The 24,062-nt window shown below is 40.4% G+C and overlaps 3 protein-coding genes across 18 annotated transcripts in view; 1 reads left to right on the top strand and 2 right to left on the bottom strand.

Moving 5' to 3' along the window:
- Positions 1–17,654, top strand: part of LOC108627214 (uncharacterized protein CG43867) — an 83,790-nt gene extending 66,136 nt beyond the window's left edge. For 7 of the 15 annotated variants that reach the window (XM_018028319.2, XM_026815422.1, XM_026815421.1 and 4 more), the window contains 19 exons: positions 3,000–3,062; positions 8,466–8,633; positions 8,806–8,991; positions 9,116–9,318; positions 9,804–10,035; positions 10,161–10,335; positions 10,408–10,644; positions 10,712–11,003; positions 11,090–11,363; positions 11,446–11,835; positions 11,917–12,135; positions 13,774–14,066; positions 14,174–14,507; positions 14,589–14,828; positions 14,895–15,031; positions 15,109–15,238; positions 15,311–15,520; positions 15,582–15,717; positions 15,787–17,654. In XM_018028319.2, the coding sequence (XP_017883808.1) occupies positions 3,000–3,062; positions 8,466–8,633; positions 8,806–8,991; positions 9,116–9,318; positions 9,804–10,035; positions 10,161–10,335; positions 10,408–10,644; positions 10,712–11,003; positions 11,090–11,363; positions 11,446–11,835; positions 11,917–12,135; positions 13,774–14,066; positions 14,174–14,507; positions 14,589–14,828; positions 14,895–15,031; positions 15,109–15,238; positions 15,311–15,520; positions 15,582–15,717; positions 15,787–15,851 (3,984 nt within the window). In that variant the 3' untranslated portion in view covers positions 15,852–17,654. Of the gene's footprint in view, positions 1–2,999; positions 3,063–3,878; positions 4,807–5,432; positions 7,306–8,465; positions 8,634–8,805; positions 8,992–9,115; positions 9,319–9,803; positions 10,036–10,160; positions 10,336–10,407; positions 10,645–10,711; positions 11,004–11,089; positions 11,364–11,445; positions 11,836–11,916; positions 12,136–13,773; positions 14,067–14,173; positions 14,508–14,588; positions 14,829–14,894; positions 15,032–15,108; positions 15,239–15,310; positions 15,521–15,581; positions 15,718–15,786 lie in introns of those variants that run through there. The other 8 variants (XR_003389479.1, XM_018028323.2, XM_018028321.2 and 5 more) reach the window with 8 other exon arrangements.
- Naa20A (N-alpha-acetyltransferase 20 A) lies at positions 17,649–19,720 on the bottom strand. Its single transcript, XM_018028330.2, has 7 exons — positions 19,634–19,720; positions 18,615–19,028; positions 18,484–18,508; positions 18,297–18,387; positions 18,091–18,220; positions 17,890–18,026; positions 17,649–17,819 (listed from the first exon to the last, which is right to left on the bottom strand). The coding sequence occupies exons 2-7, from the start codon at positions 18,665–18,667 to the stop codon at positions 17,734–17,736; spliced, it is 522 nt and encodes a 173-aa protein (XP_017883819.1). The 5' UTR covers positions 18,668–19,028; positions 19,634–19,720; the 3' UTR covers positions 17,649–17,733.
- LOC108627216 (acyl-CoA:lysophosphatidylglycerol acyltransferase 1) overlaps positions 19,262–24,062 on the bottom strand; it is a 6,309-nt gene continuing 1,508 nt past the window's right edge. For both annotated transcript variants that reach the window (XM_018028329.2, XM_026815429.1), the window contains 5 exons: positions 23,848–23,943; positions 23,531–23,745; positions 23,178–23,451; positions 22,941–23,092; positions 19,262–22,870 (listed from right to left, as the gene is read on the bottom strand). In XM_018028329.2, the coding sequence (XP_017883818.1) occupies positions 22,634–22,870; positions 22,941–23,092; positions 23,178–23,451; positions 23,531–23,745; positions 23,848–23,884 (915 nt within the window). In that variant the 5' untranslated portion in view covers positions 23,885–23,943 and the 3' untranslated portion in view covers positions 19,262–22,633. The remainder of the gene's footprint in view (positions 22,871–22,940; positions 23,093–23,177; positions 23,452–23,530; positions 23,746–23,847; positions 23,944–24,062) is intronic.

Genomic DNA, 24,062 nt, shown 5'->3' with positions numbered 1-24,062 from the left:
TTATCTAGACTCTAGCCACTACACGTAGAAAATTGCGCAATACTCGTTTGCACGCAAGAATAGATTCGTTAAACTTCGCTTTGCCGATTCTCGAGAATCTACGCATTTCGTTCTTCCGCTCGACGTATCCAGTGTTCGAGAGCTATTCGATTTGAATAGCGATACGGTGACGCACTCGAACTCAGACGTTTTCATTTAGCCGTCGTGCGGGTCTCTTTCTTTCCCGCCTTAATTCTTCGCCCCTATTCGCAGCCCTCTGTGCCGTGTTCGCGCCACCTGTTCATTTTCATCAAGTCCTCGAGCACTTACACACTGACTCCCGTAACGAACGGGTTCCCCTCGCATCTACCTATGCGACGGCTCGATAACGATCGACTCTCGCGACGCGAGTAATCTCGTCTTTTCATACTACACACATCATCGTCGGCCGTGTCATCTTTCTTGGTTCTCAGGTGAAAAACTGTTCATTTAGGAATAGACGAATTCAACGTGAGAGGATTCAACGGAACTCGAAGCAGTTTAAAAAATGTTTGTTGACTTTCCAATAGAGAAAGTCGACCAATTGAAAGTCAAGCATTTTATCTGTCGATAAGCAAAGACACTCGCGGCCTTCTAGACAAATTCAGAGGAGAGAAAGCGCGTTGTGCTAGCAACGCAAACAACCGCAAGCTCCACGGGGGGTGGGTGGCAGTGGGCGGAAAGGGCGTCGTACGAGCGTGAGAGACGACACGGTTCGATCGGAGTCTGGATGGAGCCGGAAGCGCGTGAGAATTCAGCCCTTCCCCGCGAGAGAAGACGGCTCTCACTAGAAAGAAGCTGAACAGGCAGACCTACGGAAGGATCTCATCAGGAGGGTGCAGTTAGCAGCATCTGGCGTTGAGAGGGAGCGAAGAAAGGGGCGCGCGAACGGGAGGATCGTGAATGAAAGAAATGGATGAAAAAAAAAAAAGAAATATCGAGACAGAGCGCGATTCTTCGAAACCGGGGTAGTCGCTCTCTTCTCGCGTTCAAGTCGCGAGCGGTCTAAGAAGAAAGTATTCCGAGTCCGCGTTACGAAGGGTGAGCAGCGGTACATTAGCCGCAAACGGGATACCCAGAGGATCTTTCAAACTGTCGTCAACGCTTAAGCTCTCCTCCTTTTCCTTTCGGATTCGGCAACGGCAATAAGGGCTTATGAAAATCGTGCCTCTTCGTCAATCGTTAAGGGCTGCTCTCCTTCCATGAATAGCAACCCGTTGAACGAGACTCGCTGTCAGAGCGAAATGGTCCTCGTGAATCTTTCAGCAATCTACGAGCTGACTCGCCAAAGATCAAACGACCCTCGGGCTCTATATCACGCGCGCTGCTATTACGTTTGAAAAAACGTTGACTAGTATATCAAGAAAACAGATGAAATATAATGACCTAAAAGCATTCGTGCCGATATTGTTTATATATCAGCGTATAAATTAATACGTACAAAAAAAAGACAGAATAATGAATGGCATTTATGTCCGCGTTCCATTACTCGGCAATCAGCCATGATGCATTGACCACTCGTTAACGGCCGCACTCTTTGTGCCGATATATCACTGCAGGCTAAAAGGTATGCGCGACGTTCCATCGGCTCGCTGCGGATGGTTTCACGTGTTTCACCGCGTCAATTACCAGCAACGATGAATCGTGCTCTCGTTAACGGTGGCCCGAGCTGCGCGATAAATACTCCGGTTATTTGATCAGCGCCAGGGCCTTATTGCATAAACAGTTTCACCCACAATATCGGCCATAAAGAGAGACAGGGGCAAACAAGAAAGGAACATAACTCGCGCGAATTCGCCAGGTTTCGACCACGTGAAACGACGCGCGTGTCGTCGCCGCTCGAGCAGCGCGGTGATTAATTAAAACCGAGGTTAATATACGGGTCGAGGCGCGGCTTTAAGAGCAATTCATACTGTCCCTGGGGTCAACCACAGGATACTCTTAAGCCGGTTCCACGATTGAAACAGTCAACGAGATTGTCTTTCCATCTAACTTAACGGGTTACCCAGCTCATTCTGAGAAGACTCAAATCAAGTTTATGTATTCAATCGATTCGCCCATCAGTTCTTTAAATGGTTTTTAAATACCTTATCTGTAAAACGCTTAGTTCACCTTTTTATACCTTTTCCCAGCATTCAAACTGACATTTCAAACTTTCGCAGTTGAACGCGACCGTTTGCGGTTCTCGTGGGACCGCAGGAATCAATTCCAGAATGAAAACGTGGATTGTCCGATGTAGATACATCGGCACAGTTACAGGTGCGGCGCGTATCAATTTTTGACGGATCAAGCGGTCTCGGTGGCGCCGCGGCGCTTATATCCGTTGTATCCATTAAACTCTCGTCAGCCAGGCATCCGAGCGTCGGCCTACGGACTTAAGCAAGTTTGATGAAAGTTTTCCCTGTGGAAGGAAAATTAGATGACGCGAAATATCCTTCGTCTCCCCATTTCCATGGACCACCTACCGAAGCTTCATGCCTGCTGACGTTGGATTATGAATATTTCATTTTTTTCTGCGGAACACCGTAGACCCGTGCACCCTCCCAAAGGGCTGACGTGCACGTCGATGGACGCGAGAGGCGTTCATTGTTTGCGGACAATGAGCTGCTCGAGAGTAACCTTATCGACGTCTCGAGGTTCCACTTCGCGAAACAGCTCGGCGATGCTCAAACTTTGCTGTCTGTTCGCGCGAACTTTCTCAACGACCCAGGAAACGTTTGCGAGCACGCTGTGAAATACATTTTCCAGGATAACGCTTCGTAATACTGATTCATTATTTACATACTGATCTTGCATGTTCGTATTTCTCCTGTGCATTCTAAAATTGCTTTGCCACCAATATTTTAATTAGCTCAGGGATAATTAAAACAATTTTAAGACAACTTGAATAGGAACTGGTGCAAAGTTCGACGACATAATTGAGAATACCTAATGTGTAGATGCAAGAACTTTGAGTGACAAGTTTCGTTTCTCTGTTTCAGCTCTCGGAGCTCGAGCAGCGGGTATTGGAAGCGGAGGGCCGAGCCGACGAGGCGGAGGACAAGGTAAGAATAAATTAAGTACGATCAATCGTTTCGTCATCCACGGAGAACACCTCTGCACCTACGCATATTTTTCTCGCATTAAAATGTCGGTCGTCCTTTCGATTCCCCGGTTCGTTAACGTTTCCTTGAGCTCGTAAACAGCCATTCGGGTCACTCAAGAGAAATCTAAACGTCGGTACACCGTTCCTCCGATCGATCCTGTGTAAATAATTACGCTCGGTCGCAATTAATGGAACGGGCGGTGTCGTTAACGTTAACGGCTCGACCAACTGGCCCGCGAAGACACAGGGAATAAATAATTAAATTAAGCTAGTGGTAACGACGTTCCTACCCAGTGCTTCCGCTCGTTTGTGCCATTCCGTATATCGGCTGTTTCGTTTTAATTTAACCTCGTGAACGTGACGAGAATTAAACTGAATTTAGCTAAACGAAGGAGTCGGTTGAAAGATCATAGATTATTTCGAACAATCGATGGACCGGCACGTTGCACTGCGGGTCTGCGCGCTCTTTGACCTTTACCTTGCCCCTGATTTTCTGCTGGGAATATCAAGTTCTAGTTGAACCGTGAAACATTAAATTCAGCGAACCGAGTTAATTACAAGTTCGTGCATAAGTTGCCGGAGTAGAATATGGAAAGACGTTGCTCTACGTTAATTAACGCTTAACAAATGCCTGCTATTTCCCATATGCAACGCATTGAATCATTTGTTGACTTATTAAATGAACACCCGAGTCTTACTGTAGTTTTTATTTGAATTTCATGGTGAGCAGTTGAGTGAGTGTTTGTAGCTCCACGTGTGAATATCGATACTGCCTTACCGACTAGAACCACCCTCTGTTTGGGGATGCCGTTGCTCGCTCGCGGACTATCATCTCCACCGAGTTCTTCATCGATTTTCTTTTCCGACCTCGTACCCCTATAACCAGGCGTTTACCGACAGATACTCGAATTTCCATACAATCTTAGCTCGATTTGGTACCAACCACAGGCAATTCAACATTTTTCAGCTCTGCACTTGATGTAGTCAATTAAATTCATTCACGTCCTCAAGATAAAACCTTTTGTTCCAAGTGTCTCCTTTGATTAACATTTTTCTTGGTTTTGCATCAATTATGGTAAATATAGATGCAGAAGAAGTTCGATCTTTATGAACTGTGGGAATTTAGAGCCTCCAAGCTTTCATTAATGAAAAAGTCGTTCCGGAATTCTTTAACAGAATACGTCCAATTTCTACTAACCGATAGGAGGAAAAGTTTGATTTACCCTCGCAGTAGAGTAGCTCCGAGAGGGAAAGTTCTGTCGGTATATTCCGGAGGATCCGGGGGTGTCAGAGCGCATGTTATGTCGCATTGATTTTTACGTTCGGTCGACGAGAAAGACAGGAACCGCGAGCACGGGAGAAAGACGACCAGCTGGGACCGCTGATAGACGAACGAGGAGGGCACGAGAGGCGGAAGTGAGAGAAGCGAACGACGGAGAGAGAAAGAGATAGGCGACAATATGGCCGTACGACCGGCCGTCAAGACCGTCGTTTTGTTATGACCTCGAAATTCGGCCGAGAACTCGAGCGTTCGTGAACCACGTGCATCCGCGGCCTGTGACTCGTTCGTAATCGTTTCTCGATCTCTTGATCCACGTCGCGGCCTTCGACCGTGACGAGAAGAACCGACCCGAGAAAGCAGCGTCGACGGAATCAACGCGTTCCTCAGAATTATGGAGCCTGGCAGGTGACACCGATGAAAGGTAAACCCTCTCGTCACCAGGCACCCTCGAACGTCCGAATTTTAATTCACTCCCATGATTTTTCTTGCTCGTCGCGATTGTCTTTGATGTTCCATCTTTGGTCTCTAGCTTCTGGATTCGGTGATCTTTGACGAAGCCATTCTCCTACGTAACTCTTCTCCTTGAGTAAACTGTAAGTCTTATTTCGTGTAAGATTCTGCTACTTAGAAACAGTCGATTGTATTAAAAAGAATTCTCGCCAAGATGCAAAATCCTACAGAAGCTCCTAGGGCTGTTCCTTTGAATCGCTTCTTAGAAACAGCTTTTATTGCAACGTATCTAAGATATATAATCGAAATCAATGAGTTACATTCATGTTTTTTGACCTGAACTTGAATTCTATTAAGATTTATAGGTGCGCGTTGATCGTAATTAAATCGAACGAGGTTCGCCAGTGCGTTGTCACAGTGTGTCGCGAATGGTAGGAAACAAGAGTGGAAGAGCGACTTAGCTTTGACGGGACGTGTCGCGTATAGAATTGGAGTTTGGCCAATTCATGAGTAATCCTCGTTTCCCATGAGCACCCGCAACCGCGAACAAAATATAATGGTGCGCGTAGACGACTCCTTTCTCGTTGCCCGCGCACAGTTTCTTTAAATATTTCAAAGCAGCCGTGGTACCGGCCTGCCTCGAATGTTTCGTCTACGAGGATTTTCCTTCAATTCTCCAACTACACCCCTACGTACAGAATTTTTTGTTCAATTAAATTACCTACAGTCTTTCGCACAGTCTTGCGCAATTTGTATTTCTTGAACGATCTTTACAAATATGTTCTCAAAGAGAAACAGAAGTTCGTCGGATAAAAGTTCTCCGTTTTCAATCTGAATCTGAATCGATCAGGTTTCGAAACAATCGTTTTAATTTAATCCACTTTCCAGCTCTCTTCCAATTACTCTTGTCTCGTACAGTTCCTCGTTAACATGGAACTCGCGGGATACAATTCTTGAGCCGACGACGACGCGTTTCTCACGCGTTCGTCGGTCGTTGATCCATTTAGCCGCAGCCGCAGTTGCGGTCGTCTGTTGCTTTCTTTTTCTCCTGTTCCCTCCGTGACTCGTTGCCCCGAACGATCGTAGCTGAATGAATGTTACATGCACGTACGTGTACGTTAACGGGCCGCTTTTGGCGGGAAGCCAGCGCGATTCGACGGTCCGCAGCCGTGAGAGGTGATACCGCTTTGTCGCGTGCACGCGCACGTGCGCTGGACCAGCATGAAAAGATAAGGGGGGCCAGCTTATGTATATCTACCACTCGTCCCATCGTCCGAGGCCTCTCTTATGTTCTGTACTCCACCCATCCAATTGGATGAAAGGGAAAAGTAGTCCTTTGCTACTGAAAGGCTTTGGCAAACTTCGATCGTGCAGCAGTACGATTTCCAGATGTTTCCAATTAAGGAGACTAAATATAAAACTACTGTAGAATTATATATATTTATGACACATAATTACAATGTACAAAAATGAAAAGAACGTTCTTCAGAAAATTAGACAGACAGCCGTTTCGTAGATCAACAGGGTTGGTGGTCGATTATTCCAAAGCGATGCTATTTCTAGTCTCGCATTTCGCTTTCGGAACTGTCTTCAGCCGTACGCGAGACGAATCGATGAGTCTTCGGATAAAGTTCAGACATCCGCGGAAATCGTTCGATCGTCTGATGAACTCGGCGTGCTCGCTGAATTAAACAAACGCGATGCCGATGCCAAGTCCATTCCCCTTTGTCTACCTTGAGAAATCCAATGAACTGACGTTACTATGTGTTCTTTCGTTTAAGACTACAATAATTTCTATCTCGATTCTCAGTTCTATATAAATCAATATCGGTCTAAAGAATGGCGAGACGAGCATTTATCAGGCAGGATCTCTGGTCCTGATATCTTATCGATCGTAAAAGAAATTCTAGTAAGCAAAAGAGAAAGGGCGAATGAGAGTGAGAGAAGGAACGGTCGTTCATCGCAGGACGTGTCGTCGACCGGGCGCAGGCCTACGATAGAAACGTGGACCAAACCGATAAATCTCAAGACTCAGGGAGTCAGTTCGGAGAGTGAATTTAGAATGTCGCGTTTCCGTCGACGATTTTTTCTAATTTCTGTAGTGGTAAAAGTATAGCTAAAGAAGCTGTCCGTCTGACGACGGCTGTCAACCCGACGACGTATTCTCACCCCTGGAACGGTGTGTGCGTGTACACGAGGACCTCTACGAATTCTGCCATTGGCCAAGAGCCAACGTGACTCATCGGCCGACAGAAAACGCCGGAGAGAGTTTACGTGCATCGGTTCCGTTCAGTATGGTTCGATCATCGGCAACGTGCGCAACCCCTTTCGCTTTCCAGCATCCCCCGTGGGACGTACCGTCGTTTCCGTGCGGGAGTGTCCTCGAGTGCTCTCGTCGAGAGAAGGGTTGAAAGAAGTCTTCAATTGATTCTGATCACACTATCAGCTATCATGGCCACTCGAAGTCTCGGTAAGGAATCGAAACGTTTATCGTTTGTAAGCTTCGTTAAACGATTTAAAGGCGTGATCGTGGTTTCGCACAGTACAAGAACGTATCGTGCCGACGAGAGTAGCATAGGGTTGTAGCACGTGACTCGATTTGCAGTGAAATGGGCTAGTGTGCTGTGCATTGAAGTATATCTGGAAAGATACTTCCGAGGAGTGACGGTGCTATTAATACTCTACCCTACCATCGTTGATTCATGTGGCTTTGTTACTCATCGCGCAGAAATATTGTAACTTTCTTCAGTTACTCGTTAGGCTTTCGCATACAAAACTGAATCCTATTGAAGAAATATCTGTAAAGCTATATAACTTGTTTGAAAAGAGATGTTGAAAAATTGCAAGAAGGAAAGGAGTTGTAATCGCGCGGTCATCGACTCGTGAGAGAGCACGACAATGAGCGTGAAAACGGACAGGATGATCGATATAACGTACGCCATGAGGGAAATACTTGGCCGGAGGATTTCCCCGGCGTATTGATTTTCTCCATGCTCTTCTCTCCCCTTTTCGGGGCTTAGTGGACGTGGAGCGCTTACGTATCCTTGTCCCATGCGATTATCGATTTTTGACAGCTGCTGCGATACGAACACCATAGTAGTTAGCCACCGTGCCAGAAAAGGGGTGCATGAGGTCCACCGCACGCAACGCGAAACTGATCGTTTTCTCTCTCTCCCTCCTGTTTCTCTCTCTCTTTTTTTTTTACTACTACGCTTTGTCACCGGTGTTTACACACGACGATCCCACGCCACGCGTATCCCGCTGCCATGCTCCTTCGATCACGACCGGAAACGTAGCATGATCGCGTGACGCTTTCCAAACCGACGAAATTCGCCGGGCATAAAGTTCTCGGGTGGACATTAGGCTGACTCGTCCGCAGGAAGTTTTGGGACGGGACGGTTTATCACGGTTTTGTTTTTTGGTCAAATATAAAAAGTATTTTAAGAGAAAGATCACAACTTATCATTCATGTCTACTACCTGTTCCCCTCTATCGAGAATCAAAATATTTGTTATGACTGTTCTCCAGAAATCGGAGTTTAAATACACGCAGAGTAAGATTTGTTCGAGATGGATCGATGTCGAGCTTTTGTAAGTTATGATTGTGAAGAACGCGTTGCATCTGTTTTAGGTACGGATGATGGAGGAGCGGCTAGTGAAGGGTGAATACTGTTTGAGCACATCAGGCGTTGGTTCTCCACCTCATTCGCTGCCGTCGACTTCCGGTACGCAGAATGACAAGATCGACGACCCCCACTGTGCTTGTATCTCGAAGCTAGAGACACAGGTCGAAGAACAGGTAATAGGAATTACCGCTACGAATCATTCTTCTTACTGGATAATTTCACTTCTAAGAAACTTTACCAGGCATTATCTCTGATATCTGACACGCAACGTCGGGAAAAACATGATAAAGATGATTTCGTATTAGATTAAGTTATGACCTCATACAGTTGATTACCGACTTGCAGAGGCAGTTGCGGCTTCAAGACGCGAGACAGGTTGAGGCGAAAGCCGCGAGAATAAAGGAATGGGTGACCAATAAGCTAAGAGAACTGGAACAGCAGAACCAGCACCTGAGGGAACAGAATAACAAGTGCAACCAACAATTGGAATTGCTGAGAAATCACATAACGAACATCGGCCTGAAACCACCTGTGAGTTTCACTCGATCTGTCATGTTTGTTTATGTGTCTCGTGATAATTTGTTTGATACACTAGATGAACTCTTAGGAACTACACCGTGCAAACTTATTAAAAAAGGAATTGCATTATTTCCAGGTACCCGCGAGAGCGTCTCTGTCTCTGGAAGTAGATCCCACGTTGCGCAGACGATCGGAGAGTTTGGAGGGAACGCCACAGGCGGTACCGGAAAGCGTGCAGAGCACCGTTGCGGAACCGCAAGCTAGTACCAAGCATCGGAGACACCTGTCCGCGTGCGGAACTATACAACGAGGGGTCGCGACCACCAACATGGATTCGAGGCAGGAAAAAGCACTTTTTCATCGATCGCTTGTATTGTCTCTCTGCGATAATCGCTTCTTTCGCTTTCTGCCACCGCCTAACATTCTAGTCTGTAACCTAGCGTAAATATAGCGATTCTCCTTGGGAGGTCTCACGACGTGATAGCGGCGCCCGACTCTCGAAATGGTGGTACCCTGTAACGTCCTGAGACTTCCTGCGGGGATCTGTCGACCCATATATGACTTCTCTTTCTGCTCCGTTGAATGTTGAGCTTTCATTTTTTTATTTTAGTTCTGTAATTATTTACGGAGCTGTTGTCAATGTTACGTTCTCGTCTACGAATCACTGTGTATTTGCAAAACTACATTAAGATTTAAGAGAGATTTTTCTCGAGCTTTATTCGTTGGTATCCGATAAATCGTGGATGAGAAAGTACCGATACGATATGAATGCATTGTTAAATTTCGTTCCGTATTTTATGCTTCTTGTTCTTTTTTCGCTCTAGTCTGCTATCGGAGGAACTCGCGGCTGCGGTGGAGAATCTAGTGATGTTACCGAACATACCTGGCATCTCGGAGACGAGCAGAGACAGCGGGAGCTCGGAGGCTATTCACGATTACGCGGAGATCTACACGCCAAGCAGGGAGGGAATGAATTGGACCCAAAGCGCACAGGGTCCTCGACCACCGACTCCGCCTTTGCACCGGTTCCCAAGTTGGGAGGCGAAGATTTATCAAGTACGAGTCATATTGTCTTACTGCTTATTTTCCATTAGTTCGGAATGAGCAAAGTATACGTATACGAGAGAGCACGTTCGGTATGTTGTCACAATTTGTAACGAAACAAATGTATTTACCAATAGGTAGCGGACGGCGGACTTGGCATCGGTCCACCGACGAACGAGGAATCTGCGCCCTCCACGATGACCAACACAACCAGCTCGTCGAAACATTCTCAGGCGACAGGACACAACTTGACCGCGCACAACTCTCAAGGCTATTGCGATATTTCGGTTCCAGTCTACGCAACGGTCAAGGGTAAGCTATCGTTACTTTTTATTCCCTCGTTGATGTCAGAAACGAACCTCATCGTTCTGTTCCGCGTTACAGGACGTGCCAGTCAAATTCGATCTATGCCATTCGGCGATAGTTCCGATGACAGCTCGGACGGTGAAGAACATCCGAATCAAACGGAAACTAACACCAGAATCACCAATAGCTCGTCGGACAACACGGACTCTTCGCTCGGTAGTGGAAGCAGTCCGTCGAAAAGCGTTAAAACCACCAGCAGCCTTAGTCCTGCGAAGAGGAGCTCCAGCGGATCCCCGAGTAAGAGCGTAAAACGTGGTAAGCATTCAAAGCTCCAGGAAACTTTTATATTAAACACACCTCATGAAAATCGTCTCGTTTATAGATACCTCCCTCGAATCTGGTCTGTCGGAAGACTACGCGATACCTCCCGACGCTCTTAGCTCGACCTCCCTTGAATCTAGTATGCCTAGCCTGCTGATGCGCGTCTCTGGCGAAAGTCCGAAACGCCAAGAATCTTTAGAGAAAACTGGTCACCTCGCGAAACTCGGCGGTAAATTAAAAACCTGGAGGAAGAGATGGTTCGTGTTGAAGAACGGAGTACTCACGTATTGGAAGAGTCAAAATGATGTGAATCGAAAACCTCAAGGCCAAATCGTATTGGACGAAGTGTGCAGGTAATTATTTGTTGACCTATTGCACACATGTTCTTTCTACAAATTGAAGATACAAGTAGATAAACGTAATTGATTTCTCTGAACAGGATAAACAGGGCAGAAGGTGCTGCCACGTTTGAAATAGCAACAGGGAAGAAAACATATTACTTAACGGCGGACTGTATCGCGACGATGGAAGAGTGGATAAGGGTTCTGCAGAACGTGCAGAGGCGAAACGCCACAAAACTTTTGCTCAGCAAGGAGGACAACAAGCCGACGATACAGGGATGGTTGACGAAGGTGAAAAACGGGCATGCCAAGAAGTGCTGGTGCGTCCTCATCGGAAAAATGTTCCTTTACTTTAAGTGCCCTAATGATACGGTAAGTTATTTATCTTTCTTCATTTAATGAGTCAAAAGCCAAACGAGCATTAATGAGATCCTCGATCGTATTTCAATTTTAGAATCCTATTGGACAAATAAATATGAGGGACGCCCGAGTAGAAGAGGTCGAACATGTGTCCGACAGCGATAGCGAGGAAAGGGACGCCGAGTGTACTCATGAAAGGACGATCGGTATTTTCCCTACTCATCAGGGTCCCACGTACCTGTTGATGCCCCACAAGCAAGAAAAGGATAATTGGCTGTACCACCTGACTGTGGTTTCCGGAGGTGGTCCTAGCGCGGGAACTCAATACGAACAGCTGGTGCAAAGATTGATGGAAACCGATGGGGATCCCAGCTGCGTTCTCTGGAGACACCCGTTGCTGCTTCACACAAAAGAGAATATCACTAGCCCACTGACCAGCCTGACATCCGAAGCCTTACAAACCGAGGCCATCAAACTCTTCAAGGTGAACAGCGTTATCGTTTAAAACGTAATATTCGTTGTACAATAAAAATTAGATTTAGATGAGATCTTTTTTGTGTCTCAGGCTTGTCAGTTATTCATGTCGGTGGCAGTGGAGCAAGCAGGCATAGACTATCATGTGGTACTAGCACAAAATGCGTTGCAACAATGCCTTGATCAGCCTGAACTACAATCTGAATTCATATGCGCACTGGTAAAGCAGACAAGTCGTCACACTCAACACCGTTTGGGCGTACAGGTAAAAAAGGCCGCCAGACTTGTGTCGCTGGGTACTGCGCGCGTTGTAAGTCCTGCTTATTGTTTAACAAACACTCTGAACCCTGTACCATTTTTGCAGTCAACGTTCGTAACGTAATTTATTATCGAAGCACTTTAACTGTTGGCCTAACTTAATTATTACCGAGCCAACGAGTTAAAGATTTATTCAGAAAATAATATCGAGAAGAAAACTTTAATAATATCGAGAAGAAAACTTTAACAATCGTGTGTGCAATGTGTTTGAAAGAAATGGTACATCGGGTACGCTTAGTCAAGTATTATACGAAATAATATCGTTGAGACGTAGCGGTGAACTGTTTTTTAGTTGTCCTTTTTCATTTTTTCTTCCGTAAGGTAACTAACTAATAATTAATACAACTATGACTGTCGTTTGTTTGCAAAAGGAATATACTATATACAATAATAATAATACTTGACGAAGTCTTTAACAAGAAAAGATTTTAGTTTTAACATTCATTCACATTTCATTTTCATTTGCTGCTTTACGTGTGCTCTACCTAGGCTACTCTAAAATCGCATGCGGATTTCTCGATATATTCTTGTTCTTTTTTTTAAATTTTATTTTCCTCATAGAACATCGCCGTGTTTTAAGTTCACTTTATTTTTATTGTGTAATTTTTTAATATTTATACATGATACCCAATCACCTGTACCCTTGATACCCTATCACGTGAGCCGAACATATTTCGACAATTCATCTTTCATACCAGAACGATCAATAGTGAATTCGTTATACATTTCATATCATCGATCATACTTCATCATTGACGCATTATCGATCGATCCATCGTTTGAATTTTGTTATTTTTTCGAACGAATAACTATGATCCTCGCGACTTGTCAAAATACGTTCTGCGGCACACACACTTGCAGAATGGTATGTTGGTGTACATAAGAAACCACACACAGAAAAACATCTTTTTTACTAGATTGGTTTTTGTTTCTGTTTCCGTACGTTTTTTTGCTCGATAGTTCATTACAATATATCTGTTTTTGAATGCTGCTTAGAAAAATTAGTCTCTGATTATTCGGTCACAGACGAAGTTACTTAAGAAAAATGATTTCAAAAGAAACGTATATAAATGAAGAATAGCAACCACAACTATGGAAGCTCCTTACAAGTTCGAAAGCTATGTACCGTTTAAGTATAGCTTCGAAAATAAAAAAAAGAGAAATTCGGTTTAACAGACGAATAAGAGACAAATAAATGCTTTCGAGCTGTAAGGTTGACTCATCATGTCCATAAAAGAAGAAGAATAAAATACAAGAACGCTTCTCTCATCCACATTTCTCTTAATTCATTACTACGATTTAATTACGATCCATGCGTTTTATGTGATTAACACACATAGAGTTATGCGTTAATCAGTCCGATTTCGATTGCTTTACATACTAACAGGCGTTATACATAATATAACGTGAGTGTTCCATTGAATTTTAAAGACGTTCATACGTTTAGCCATCCTTTATACAATTTAAAGTACGATTTAATAAGTCATTGAGTCGTTCCAAAAACTTATCAAAGATTAGAAGCAATAGACGAGGACAGTGGAGCGCGATATATTAAAGAGAAAAGAGAGAAACAGTAGATTAGGTCTGGTTGAATCCAGGGATGTAGTAGTATGCCAGCATACCATTGCAGCAGCTCCTCCTCTGCGCCACGCAATCGCTGTTCACCTGCGATACGCAAAGTCCCGCGGCAAATGGCAGCGGTGAAAATGCGGACGCACAATCGACGGCCTCCACTTCTCACAGTCCTCCGCTCACGCAGGGCCACTCGACGTCTACGATTCTGGACTGCAAAACTAATCCCGCCCAGTACGTTCTTATCCAGGGATGGCAGCTGCTCGCGCTAGCTGTTTCTCTATTCCTACCGAGGAACAATCGGCTACTCTGGTACCTGAAATTACACTTGCAAAGAAACGCGGACACTAAGTGAGTAACACTTTTTCTTTTATCAAATCTCACGCATTCGATTCTTTGCTTTCGAGAATTTAAATAATTATCGGATATTAATACGAAATCGTTTGAATTCCCATCAGAACGGAATGTGGCAAATACGCAGCTTATTGCGAGAGAGCATTAGAAAGAACATTGCAGAACGGCGGAAGGGAAGTCAAACCCTCGAGGATGGAAGTACTGTCTATTTTAATGAAAAATCCTTACCACCATTCATTACCGCACGCAATACCGGTTCACTTTCTGAACGGCACGTATCAAGTCGTCAGCTTCGACGGTAGCACAACGATAGAGGAGTTTCTGAACACGTTGAACCAGGAAATCGGTTGTCGCGATGTTCACCAATCTGGCTTCACATTGTTCAGCGACGATCCGATCGAGAAGGACCTTGAACATTTCATCGATCTTCAAGCAAAGGTCTGCATATTTAGAGAACTCGCGGATTCTAATAAAATGTATAAATCTATTTATTCTGGCACGTTGACGTGTTCGTTTCAGCTGTGCGACATAATTTCAAAGTGGGAAACTGCGTTAAGAGAAAAGGGTTCGGGGAAGTTTGAAAACACCAGAGTCATACAATTAACGTACAAATCGCGATGTTACTGGAGACATGCGACTAAAATGGAAACCGACAAGGAGAGGCTTCTGCTATGTTATCAAGTAAATCAACAGGTGGTGCAAGGCAAGTTTCCGGTGAATCGGGAACTCGCATTCGAGCTTGCATCCTTAATGGCACAGGTAAGCCTCTCTTTTGAATTCATTTTTCTGGATGAGTTTAAATATGCGGTTCAAATTTCGCTGTAGATCGATATTGGGGAGTACAATAACGATAGAGCCCGAGGTAGCGGTCCAGGAAGCAATCCACATCATTTAGTGCTTCAAGCGTTAGACAAGTTTTATCCTATCCGATATCGGTCAAACATCACTACCGATCAATTGAGGCAAGTATCATAAAAACTGACAAAAAATAAATCTTCGAGTATCGTTCATATTTTAATTGAATATTTCCTTGTTACAGAGAACTGCAAGAAAAACTGCAAGATAAATGGATCGCGTTGAAAGGTCGCAGCGTATTGGACTGTGTTCGCATATACCTAACTTGCACCAGAAAGTGGCCCTTCTTCGGAGCTACACTTTATCAAGCAAAGGTCAATAACAGAACCACTTTTAAAGATTGAAAATTAGGAATGATATAGTTTAAACGTACTTTCGCTTCACAGTTGAAACAAGCCGAGCCGATAACCGTATGGATAGCAGTTAACGAAGACAGCGTAACACTGCTGGAATTGCAAACGATGGCGGTGATGTGTCGTTACAATTACGCGAATATAGTTACTTTCGGTGGATGCTTAGACGATTTTATGCTGGTCGCTTGTCCCGACGAAGGTGCCGCTGAACAGAAGCTGTTGTTTGCGCTTTCGAAACCTAAGGTACGTCGCGAAGTAAATTTGTCGGGTTTAAAAGGAATTAAAATGTTCCGTGTACGTACAGATTCTGGAGATAACATTATTGATTGCCGACTATATGAATGCCTTGGGACACACGCTACCCGGTACCCCACAGATGAACACCTTGACACGCAACGGATCTCACAGATCTATCAAATCGACCTTAAGACCCACAACTGGTTTGTAGGAAAACGTGTATAATCTGCTCTTTTTCTTCTTTCTTGGTAATCGAATGATAATTGAATCAGGTTCGAGCTGTCTTCCAACGCAACCAGATATCTTAAAGTCGACGCCAGATCACCAAAGACCTTGAGACAAGGAAAAATGGAAAAAAGATGAGAAGGGAGAATCACGGCATTTGGTTCACAAAAGTCTGACCCTGCCAAGGCACTAACTTTATACTCGAAGGTACTACGGGCTGTATTATAAGGATCTGCGTGAAACGATACACCAGAAGACGCGCTTAGTTATCTCTAATGCGTTTCGTGTAAATTGCAAATTATGCTTGTGACATTTCTTTTTGTGTACATACATAAATACATACACACATATATACCTAACAGCCGTGGTCCACGTTAAACGTGGGTGACTGAAATCAATCGGAAACGATCTGCAACACTGCCTAAAAAAAGTAAATTAGTATGTCTGATGTTACATCGAATGGTTTGATTGAAAAGAGAAAAGAAGCTAAGCATTGTGTGCTGAGACTTTTTTGCTACCGTATTTATATACCAAATTCGAAACGTTTAGCGTAAGGTAAACTAAACAAAAGTGGTGTATCGCGTACTATGTATATAAATAATCGAAGTTATTGGATGTTTTAGAAGTCTAGTTGAATGACGCAGCGATATCTTTGTCTTTGATGTGAGAGTACGTCGACGAAATTACTTTACTTCTTGCCAAATCGACCGCAATACGCGTACGACGATGAACGAGAACGCGCATGTGATTACGCAAATGATGGATATGCAGGTTTTTCTTTTAAGGTTTTGTTTAAAAAATGCTAGATATATACCAGATACAGTAACTGTACTTACTGTCGTCGTAAGTGCAAAGGTTCGACCTCGAGGATCATTCTATTCGGGTGTAATATTCCGTTTCGCCATGAAAGTATCAGTTTCTAATATCGGGAAGATAGTCAATTCAAGACAGTAAGTACAGGCAGTATTAAATTTAAGTCTCGTTGAATTCGAAGCTCAATTATAGAAGAGAAGATCCTTTATATTGTGGAAAGTGACAAAACGGAACTTACATATATTGTCGTATTATTTTGATAACAGCTAGTCTCATATTTTATATTTATTTTAACGGTAAGCGAATAAGAGTTCGGTTTTATATAAGGACACGACCAAATAGATTGTAATGGGAACGCGTTTTCTTTAATAATTAGTATATCGTTCCTGCGGTAACGTAACATGCAACATTTTTGTACTAATTAAAAAGCAACAGTGATCCCTGTATCACGTATAGAAGTTTTGTACTCGCTTGACGTGTCCTACGTAACTAGCAAAATGTCTTCCTTCTCTTTAGTACCCAGAAATAAAATAAAAGTTGAATGTAGGGCTTTCGTGCAATACGTACAAGACTTCTATAATTTTGTAATTCCTGAGATAGGCTGATTATGACTGTGCCTCTCTGATCAGAATAGACAAAGTAAAACTTATGCACGGCTTCGTTTAGCGCATTGAAGATTTATATAAAATGAAGTGAAAGAAACGATCGAACCTCAGATTACTGGGAGCAGTACAAAGATATGCAAGAACGACATTTTGTCTTTAATTTTTATAATACGCACTGAAAAATGCTACTATTTAGGTGCTTCGCACCTTTATATCGTGATGGGGTAAAAGAAAAAGAGTCACTGAACTTGTAAATATCACATTAGGCTTAAGTTTATAAATATAGTAGAATCAGAATAACGGCAGCTGATGAAGGGCTGAAATCTTCGTAGAAATCGTTTTACGATTTGGCTGTCTACGGAATATTCTACTGAGCCTACCATCTTACATTTCTATTTATTATTTATTCGCATAAAACGACGCATAAAGGCACGAGCGGTGTAAGCGAAATGTGCATTGTACTATTGTACAGAAGAAATAAACTGCTCGGATCTGCACTTTAAAGGACTATTTATTTATTTATCACACATTAAAAATTTTACCTTCCATTCAATCTGTGGCAATTTAATTGTATAGCTAATCTATTTCCTCAGGTCTCACAGGATGAGTTAATGGTATCACCGATTTTTTCTTTACATCCCTTGATAGTGCCTTCCTCATATCTGGAATAAAGATTACTTACTAAAATTACGTTTCAAAACCCTTTTAGAAAGGTAATACAATATTATGTACCAAAAGCATCCTCATCTGGGTTTCCACTATAATATTCAAGGACTGTTCTGTATACAATGTATCCCAATTGCTGATACATGTTGATTGCCACTTTATTGCTGACCCTTACAAATAGATCTACAAAATATGCTTGTTTCCTAAACAAAAGAATTTACATATACATATACATGTTATAAATTTACATGCCTCCAGTTGACTTACTTCTCTGATAGCGCCTCTAAGGAATCTATTAACATTGCAGCTAAGCCAAGCCTCCTGTAGCTAGGTGAAACTGTAAGAGCTGTTATATGTCCATGCCAATTTTCTCCTTGTCCTTCAGCCTTGCCCATTACTTTAATATTTTATTTAATAAGATTCTGAATTTCATAATTTGACATTAACTATATGACACAACTATAAAGACTTACTGTATCCCATAATTTCTCCACTGGGTGATTCTCCCACTTGGAAATATTCTGGCCAATGTGCCAGGTAGTGTGTATAGAAAGACAATGCATACTATCAAGTAAAGAATCAAGAAAAATACAGAACCAAAATTACTTTATCCCATACAACATAATAATCATCTTAACGTAAAGAATATTTAAAGGATACTGTTTCCGTAAGCGGATCTAGATTCCTAGAAGAAATAAAATTATTTACGTAAATAGGTCCTCTCGTTTTTAATTGTGTACTTAGGTTATTAGAAGCACTGATAGTTAACAGGTATGTATTTTAATACTCACACACTATTAAACTTGAACAAATCGTTGCACGTGAAAGGCCTGAGAGTTGTCATGTTTTAAAAACGATGAAGAAGTAAGTAAATGAATCCAACCAAAATATTGTGAGGAAGATTCGGTCTGTACGCAAGTGCCGTCGTTACAATTATCACGTATATCTCCAAACCAATTTTTGGAACATTCAGCAGTTGAAAAATATTGTAAAAATTTAGCAATGTAATTTGACACTGTTCTCGTTCAATTCTATTCAGTTCTTCGCTCGAATTGGCCTGGCTCTAATCAGCTCTAATGAAAGATACTGGAAAGATACCTAAGCGGCGTAGCAGCGCTTCAGTTACTGAAGTAGTTGTTACTGAAGTTCAGTACTGTGTATTCATCCCTTTCTGCATAATGGTATCATCCTTATCTATGATAGTCCTGAAAGAGGTGGGATTTAATTACATCAGCGCCCAGCGGCAGGATCAGTGATCTGTTTGATCTGTATAGATCAGCTCAATGACCAGCGGCTCTATTTCTGTCCCTATTTATCTTATTATAATTGCATGTTTGTACATATTGCTACCCTCAGCTCCAGAGCATTATATTTCATTAAAATTGCTTACATTGTTAAAAGAGAAATAAATGAATATAGAGAAAACTACAATATTATATAATTTGAAAACAACAATTTTATTAAAGTTTTCATAAGAAAAGAATACAAGCAAGGGATATTTTCCTGTAAAGTTTGGAGAACTTATACTAAATTATTTTTTTACAATTTTTTTTCATATAATACTCGTGAACATCAATACGTCATGCCTAAGATGCAGTTAAAAAATATGTCGAGTTGTGCAAACAGTTCTACGGTAAAATATAAAGTGTTAACATGTTTGCCTCGTGCGTTGCACAAAAGAATGATCTACAATTTTTCGTTTTCTTATCTCCTTTGAGCATTACGTATTTTCCTCGCAGATATTAAAAGATTATTGGTTACAATAATTTATCTCTGGAAAAATAGTTGAACTTTTGTTCGTTATACGTACATTTTCGTACATTCAAAAAATGTCATTCACGATGTGCACAGTTGTGTATAAAATAAAAGTTTTAGAGCACCTTTCATACAGAACACTAACGTTGCAAATATCAGTAGGATTTCATAGTATTTCATCCACCGTTTTTATAGCAATGCGTTTAATAAATACTATTTATAAAGGAATATATATGTATACGATGCTTTAAATATGACACAAGCCATCAAGCCATTCAAATATATGTAATAAAGACATATGTCTCAATACTAACAGCAATATAATTATTGGTTTGTTTATAATAAGCATTTATAATATACTGCCGCTTATATGTACAAATATTTTTATAAAAGCGCTAAGAACGAAGTAAATTAACGCACAACCAGCAACAAATCTTCAGTCTATCTAAATTTGCATTACTGATATTCTGTCGAAAAGTGTACTGTATAAAATGTGTCAAATTTTAACAGTATGCTTCGTAATTCATACAGAATATAAAAACAAATGCTCAGTACAATAATTATAAAGTAATAAATTATGTTTGGTTCTAATACATCTGGCGCTGCTCTTTCCCTTTGATTAAATCGTTGCATATTATTGATGAAACTTGACTTTATTAAATTCTATTGTACCACGTGTGTTTTAAATCTAATGTAGCTAAATATCACGAAAATATTGACCCTTATAACAAAGTTAATTATGCAATTTAGCATTATGTTACATCATTCTGTTTCGAATACTCTTGTACATAAACAGAATCCTTTTTATGTTACATTAAGTAATTCGCAAAATCTTAATGTCGATATCGTATGCTTTTATTTTGATTAGTGATATAGTCAAGCTTTTACTCGAGTACCTTTAAATTTGATGTGTGCAATGTTCATAAATGCGAGACATGAATTTCATTCGAAGAATTCCTTATAATACAATTGATGACGTATGTACAATTTGGAATATTATGTTTACCGTTTCTAAAGTTTGCAATCAAGACTAGAAACATTATTTTGTCGGGGCGTGAAGTATTCACTTAAATAAAACAATAACAGCAAATCATCTTATGAACTAAAAACGGACTTACAATAAACTTGATGAATAAGAATTTATTAAATACAAAACATAATAAATTCTTTTTGATTCAGTGTCCTTTCGTTCGTAATCATGTCTTATATCGATATAATAGATTGCATACGTTCTGAATGTATTCATTTGTTACATTTGTTGTGTTAAATGCAATGGAATGCAAAGAAATGCAACAAACATACGTACAAAGACTCGAATGACATTGTATTCTCTTTTATATAATCGGAACATCCGTGCCTATATAACAGAAACTTAATACATACTCTACATATGTAGATAGATGATACCTATGTCTCTATCATTTGATATCAGCAACGATCACATTAGATTTATTACAGAATTACACCTTGCCATAAAATTCATATATCTTTATGATTCTTCTTGTTCAAAAATGTGATAAATATGACAACAGAAATTTAATCGCTACAGCATAACGATGGATTTTATTTCATGTATGTGTGCTGTGCATCGACTAATTATTCCTTTAATTGATCAGTCTAGAAATTGCTTTCGATTTGGGCTGTACTTTTTTTACTTTACAATAACCAATTAGGCAGCATTGAGAACATGTCTTTAGTAACTCCTAGATGTAAGTAATTATGTTTTCCTTTTTTTTCCCGTAACGTGATGTATCATGAATATCTTAGAAACTAATTGTAGGCGTTGATTTAACTATGAAAATTATGCACGAGTGTTGCATACATATCCGTATATACAATTTAACACTGAGGTTTTGTCCGCAGGAACAAGGCACGGCTGACGTATCGTCTTCTTTTTCTTTACTGAATAGCATTATTATTGGTTAAAATTTATTAATGAAATACGCATCTCACTTATTCTGACGAATTTTCCAAGATATCATCTTTATTTCCCAAACAATTTGTATCGAATTTCATACCTAAGTTCTTTTCTCATAAAGTTATGAACTTATATAAATCTTCTAGTACGTGGTTTAAAAAATTATGTTTTATATGATTGACTTCGCATTAAAAAATATGTTTTTTTCTTTTTTTATCATTATCATAAATAAATGGATATCCTTTGAAATGTTATTCACTACCAATACTTCTAAACAGCAGTAACAATTTGCTTGCTACATCTTACGACCTCATTTTAAAAATGTCTATTTAATTTGTTGTATTACAAAAACACACATGCAGGATATACTATACAAGTTGCCTGAAATGCTGCCAAGTCCTCCAGACAGATAATCAAGTATCAACACATTTTTACATGTTTGTAATAAAAGAAAAATAACATTTATGAGTGATTGGAGTTGTTCAAACTATCATGCAAGTGGTAGCATTAGATATTCTAAATGAATCAACAAACATTAAATTACTTTCTCTTCTAAGTAATATGGATATCGACAGTAATGTATTTTTTATAGTGAATTTTCTATAAAGAGCCAGAACGATTTTTAAAGTAAAGTTGTGTTTGATTCAAAATATTTTAAATATGTATTTTCGTCTCAAAGTCAAACATGATTTGAATCAACTTGAATTATTAGCTACCAATCAATTGGATCTGCGATTACCTTAGTGATTAATACCGTGTTCGCCTGTACTATAAATTAATGTCATGAATCAAGTCTTGAAGTATAAGCATAGAAAAGTCTCGGCAAACAAGTTTTTCAATTATCTTATCGTTCATATTACATTGTAATAAAAATGTTTTAACTGATATTTATACAATTAATAAAAGTAGGCAAATGGTGACAAATAAATCTTTATGGCAATATAATTAATAATTTCAATTCACCGTGTCCAATGTAATTCAATTACAAACATTCAATTCGAACTGACAATCCATACACTCATTAGTTTTGTTTGTTAGTTAACATCAAGAATAACATCTGAGGCAGGAATATTTTTTACTTTACTACTTCATAATTTTACTTGTTTGAACTGAATTTCTCGTATAGCAAAAAACGCTTTACCAGAAGCAAGACAGCACGTACGCAAACATATTATAATGTATATAACTAGATGTTATAAAAAATAAATGAAGGACTAGGAATCTCAATGGATCCTGTTGGACCTTGGAACCTTCATTGGCAGGCGCTTGTGTGCCAAGAAATGTTCCATGCTTGTAAAAGTTTTCCAAAAGCGCTTCTTTTTCAGCCCACCTATCATATAACCATTTAGATAATAGTTCTGGTTCACGTGGAACCTGAAACATAGTACTAGCGTTGCAAAATTCAAAAGGTCACTTATATTATTAGCTGTAATTCGACACTTACCGCTGAACTAGGATAGATTCGATAAAACAAAACTGTTTCACATGGCGGACGTGAACCAGTTATAATTGTTGGTAAATCCAATGGTTTACCTTCGGGATATGCTATTGTTATATCAAGAATCCAATTGATTTGTGGTTTAGCTACCGCCATGTCTACAATAAAATTATTTCCTCGTGATAAATGCAATGTGCAACAGTATTGGTTGAATTGGAAATTTATACATGTAAGATCACGTACTTGGTCCATTGTTTGATTCTTGTTCGGATGTACTGTTCTCTTGTGACGGACCAATTGTATCAAATATAGTTTGCAATGCTCCCACTCTTGGTAATGTTACATTTTCAAGGATTGGCAAATTATTCTTCTTAGCATATTTCTGTGAGGTCTCTCGCCTCTTGCATAAAAAACCTCCTTCAGGAAAAAGTACCATCCATTTTCTGTTCAGTGGAATATATTTCTCTTTTATATGCTTTTCTAACTGCCTTAAACTTTCTTCTCGTTTCTTACGTCCCTGATGTATAAAAATATTAAATAAAATAGCTTCATATGTAATACGGTATTAATGAATTATCAAGTCTGTTTCAACTTACGGATACAATGAAGAAATCCTGATGTAAAACAGAAACTACACCGAAATTAGTAAATTTAAAAATCCTATCCATAATCCACATCAAATTGGGTAACACATTTGGTTTGGCATTAAATGTTGTCATTAATAGAGGAACATCACCTGTGCTTTGATGATTTGCCAAAACTAATGTTCTTTCACTAATAATTTGTTGTATGTCATCACCTTCTTCTATTACTACAATGAAATTATTTATTTTTTTTACCAACAATCGATCGCTGTGTACAGAGATAAATTATTATGTACAAATGTTTTACTTACGTTAAACATTATACTTACTATCATAGCCTGCAGACCAAGTCCACATTGATACCATTGCTAAAAGCCAATGGAAAAATAATCCTTCGATCCTCCAATACACTTGTGGTTGATAAACTTTTACAGGGAATAATAATGTCATCCATACTACATACGTAGGTATACAATAAACATTGTTCAATATCACAAAAGTGGTTCTAGCAATACATTTTACAAAAGTCAACACATTACTGATT

This window comes from Ceratina calcarata, unplaced genomic scaffold (genome assembly GCF_001652005.2).
Source record: "Ceratina calcarata isolate Rehan_Ccalc_2016 unplaced genomic scaffold, ASM165200v1 scaffold449.2, whole genome shotgun sequence".
NCBI classification, from domain to species: domain Eukaryota; kingdom Metazoa; phylum Arthropoda; class Insecta; order Hymenoptera; family Apidae; genus Ceratina; species Ceratina calcarata.
Note: the sequence above shows the minus strand (reverse complement) of the source record. Positions and strands in the feature narration are given on the sequence as shown.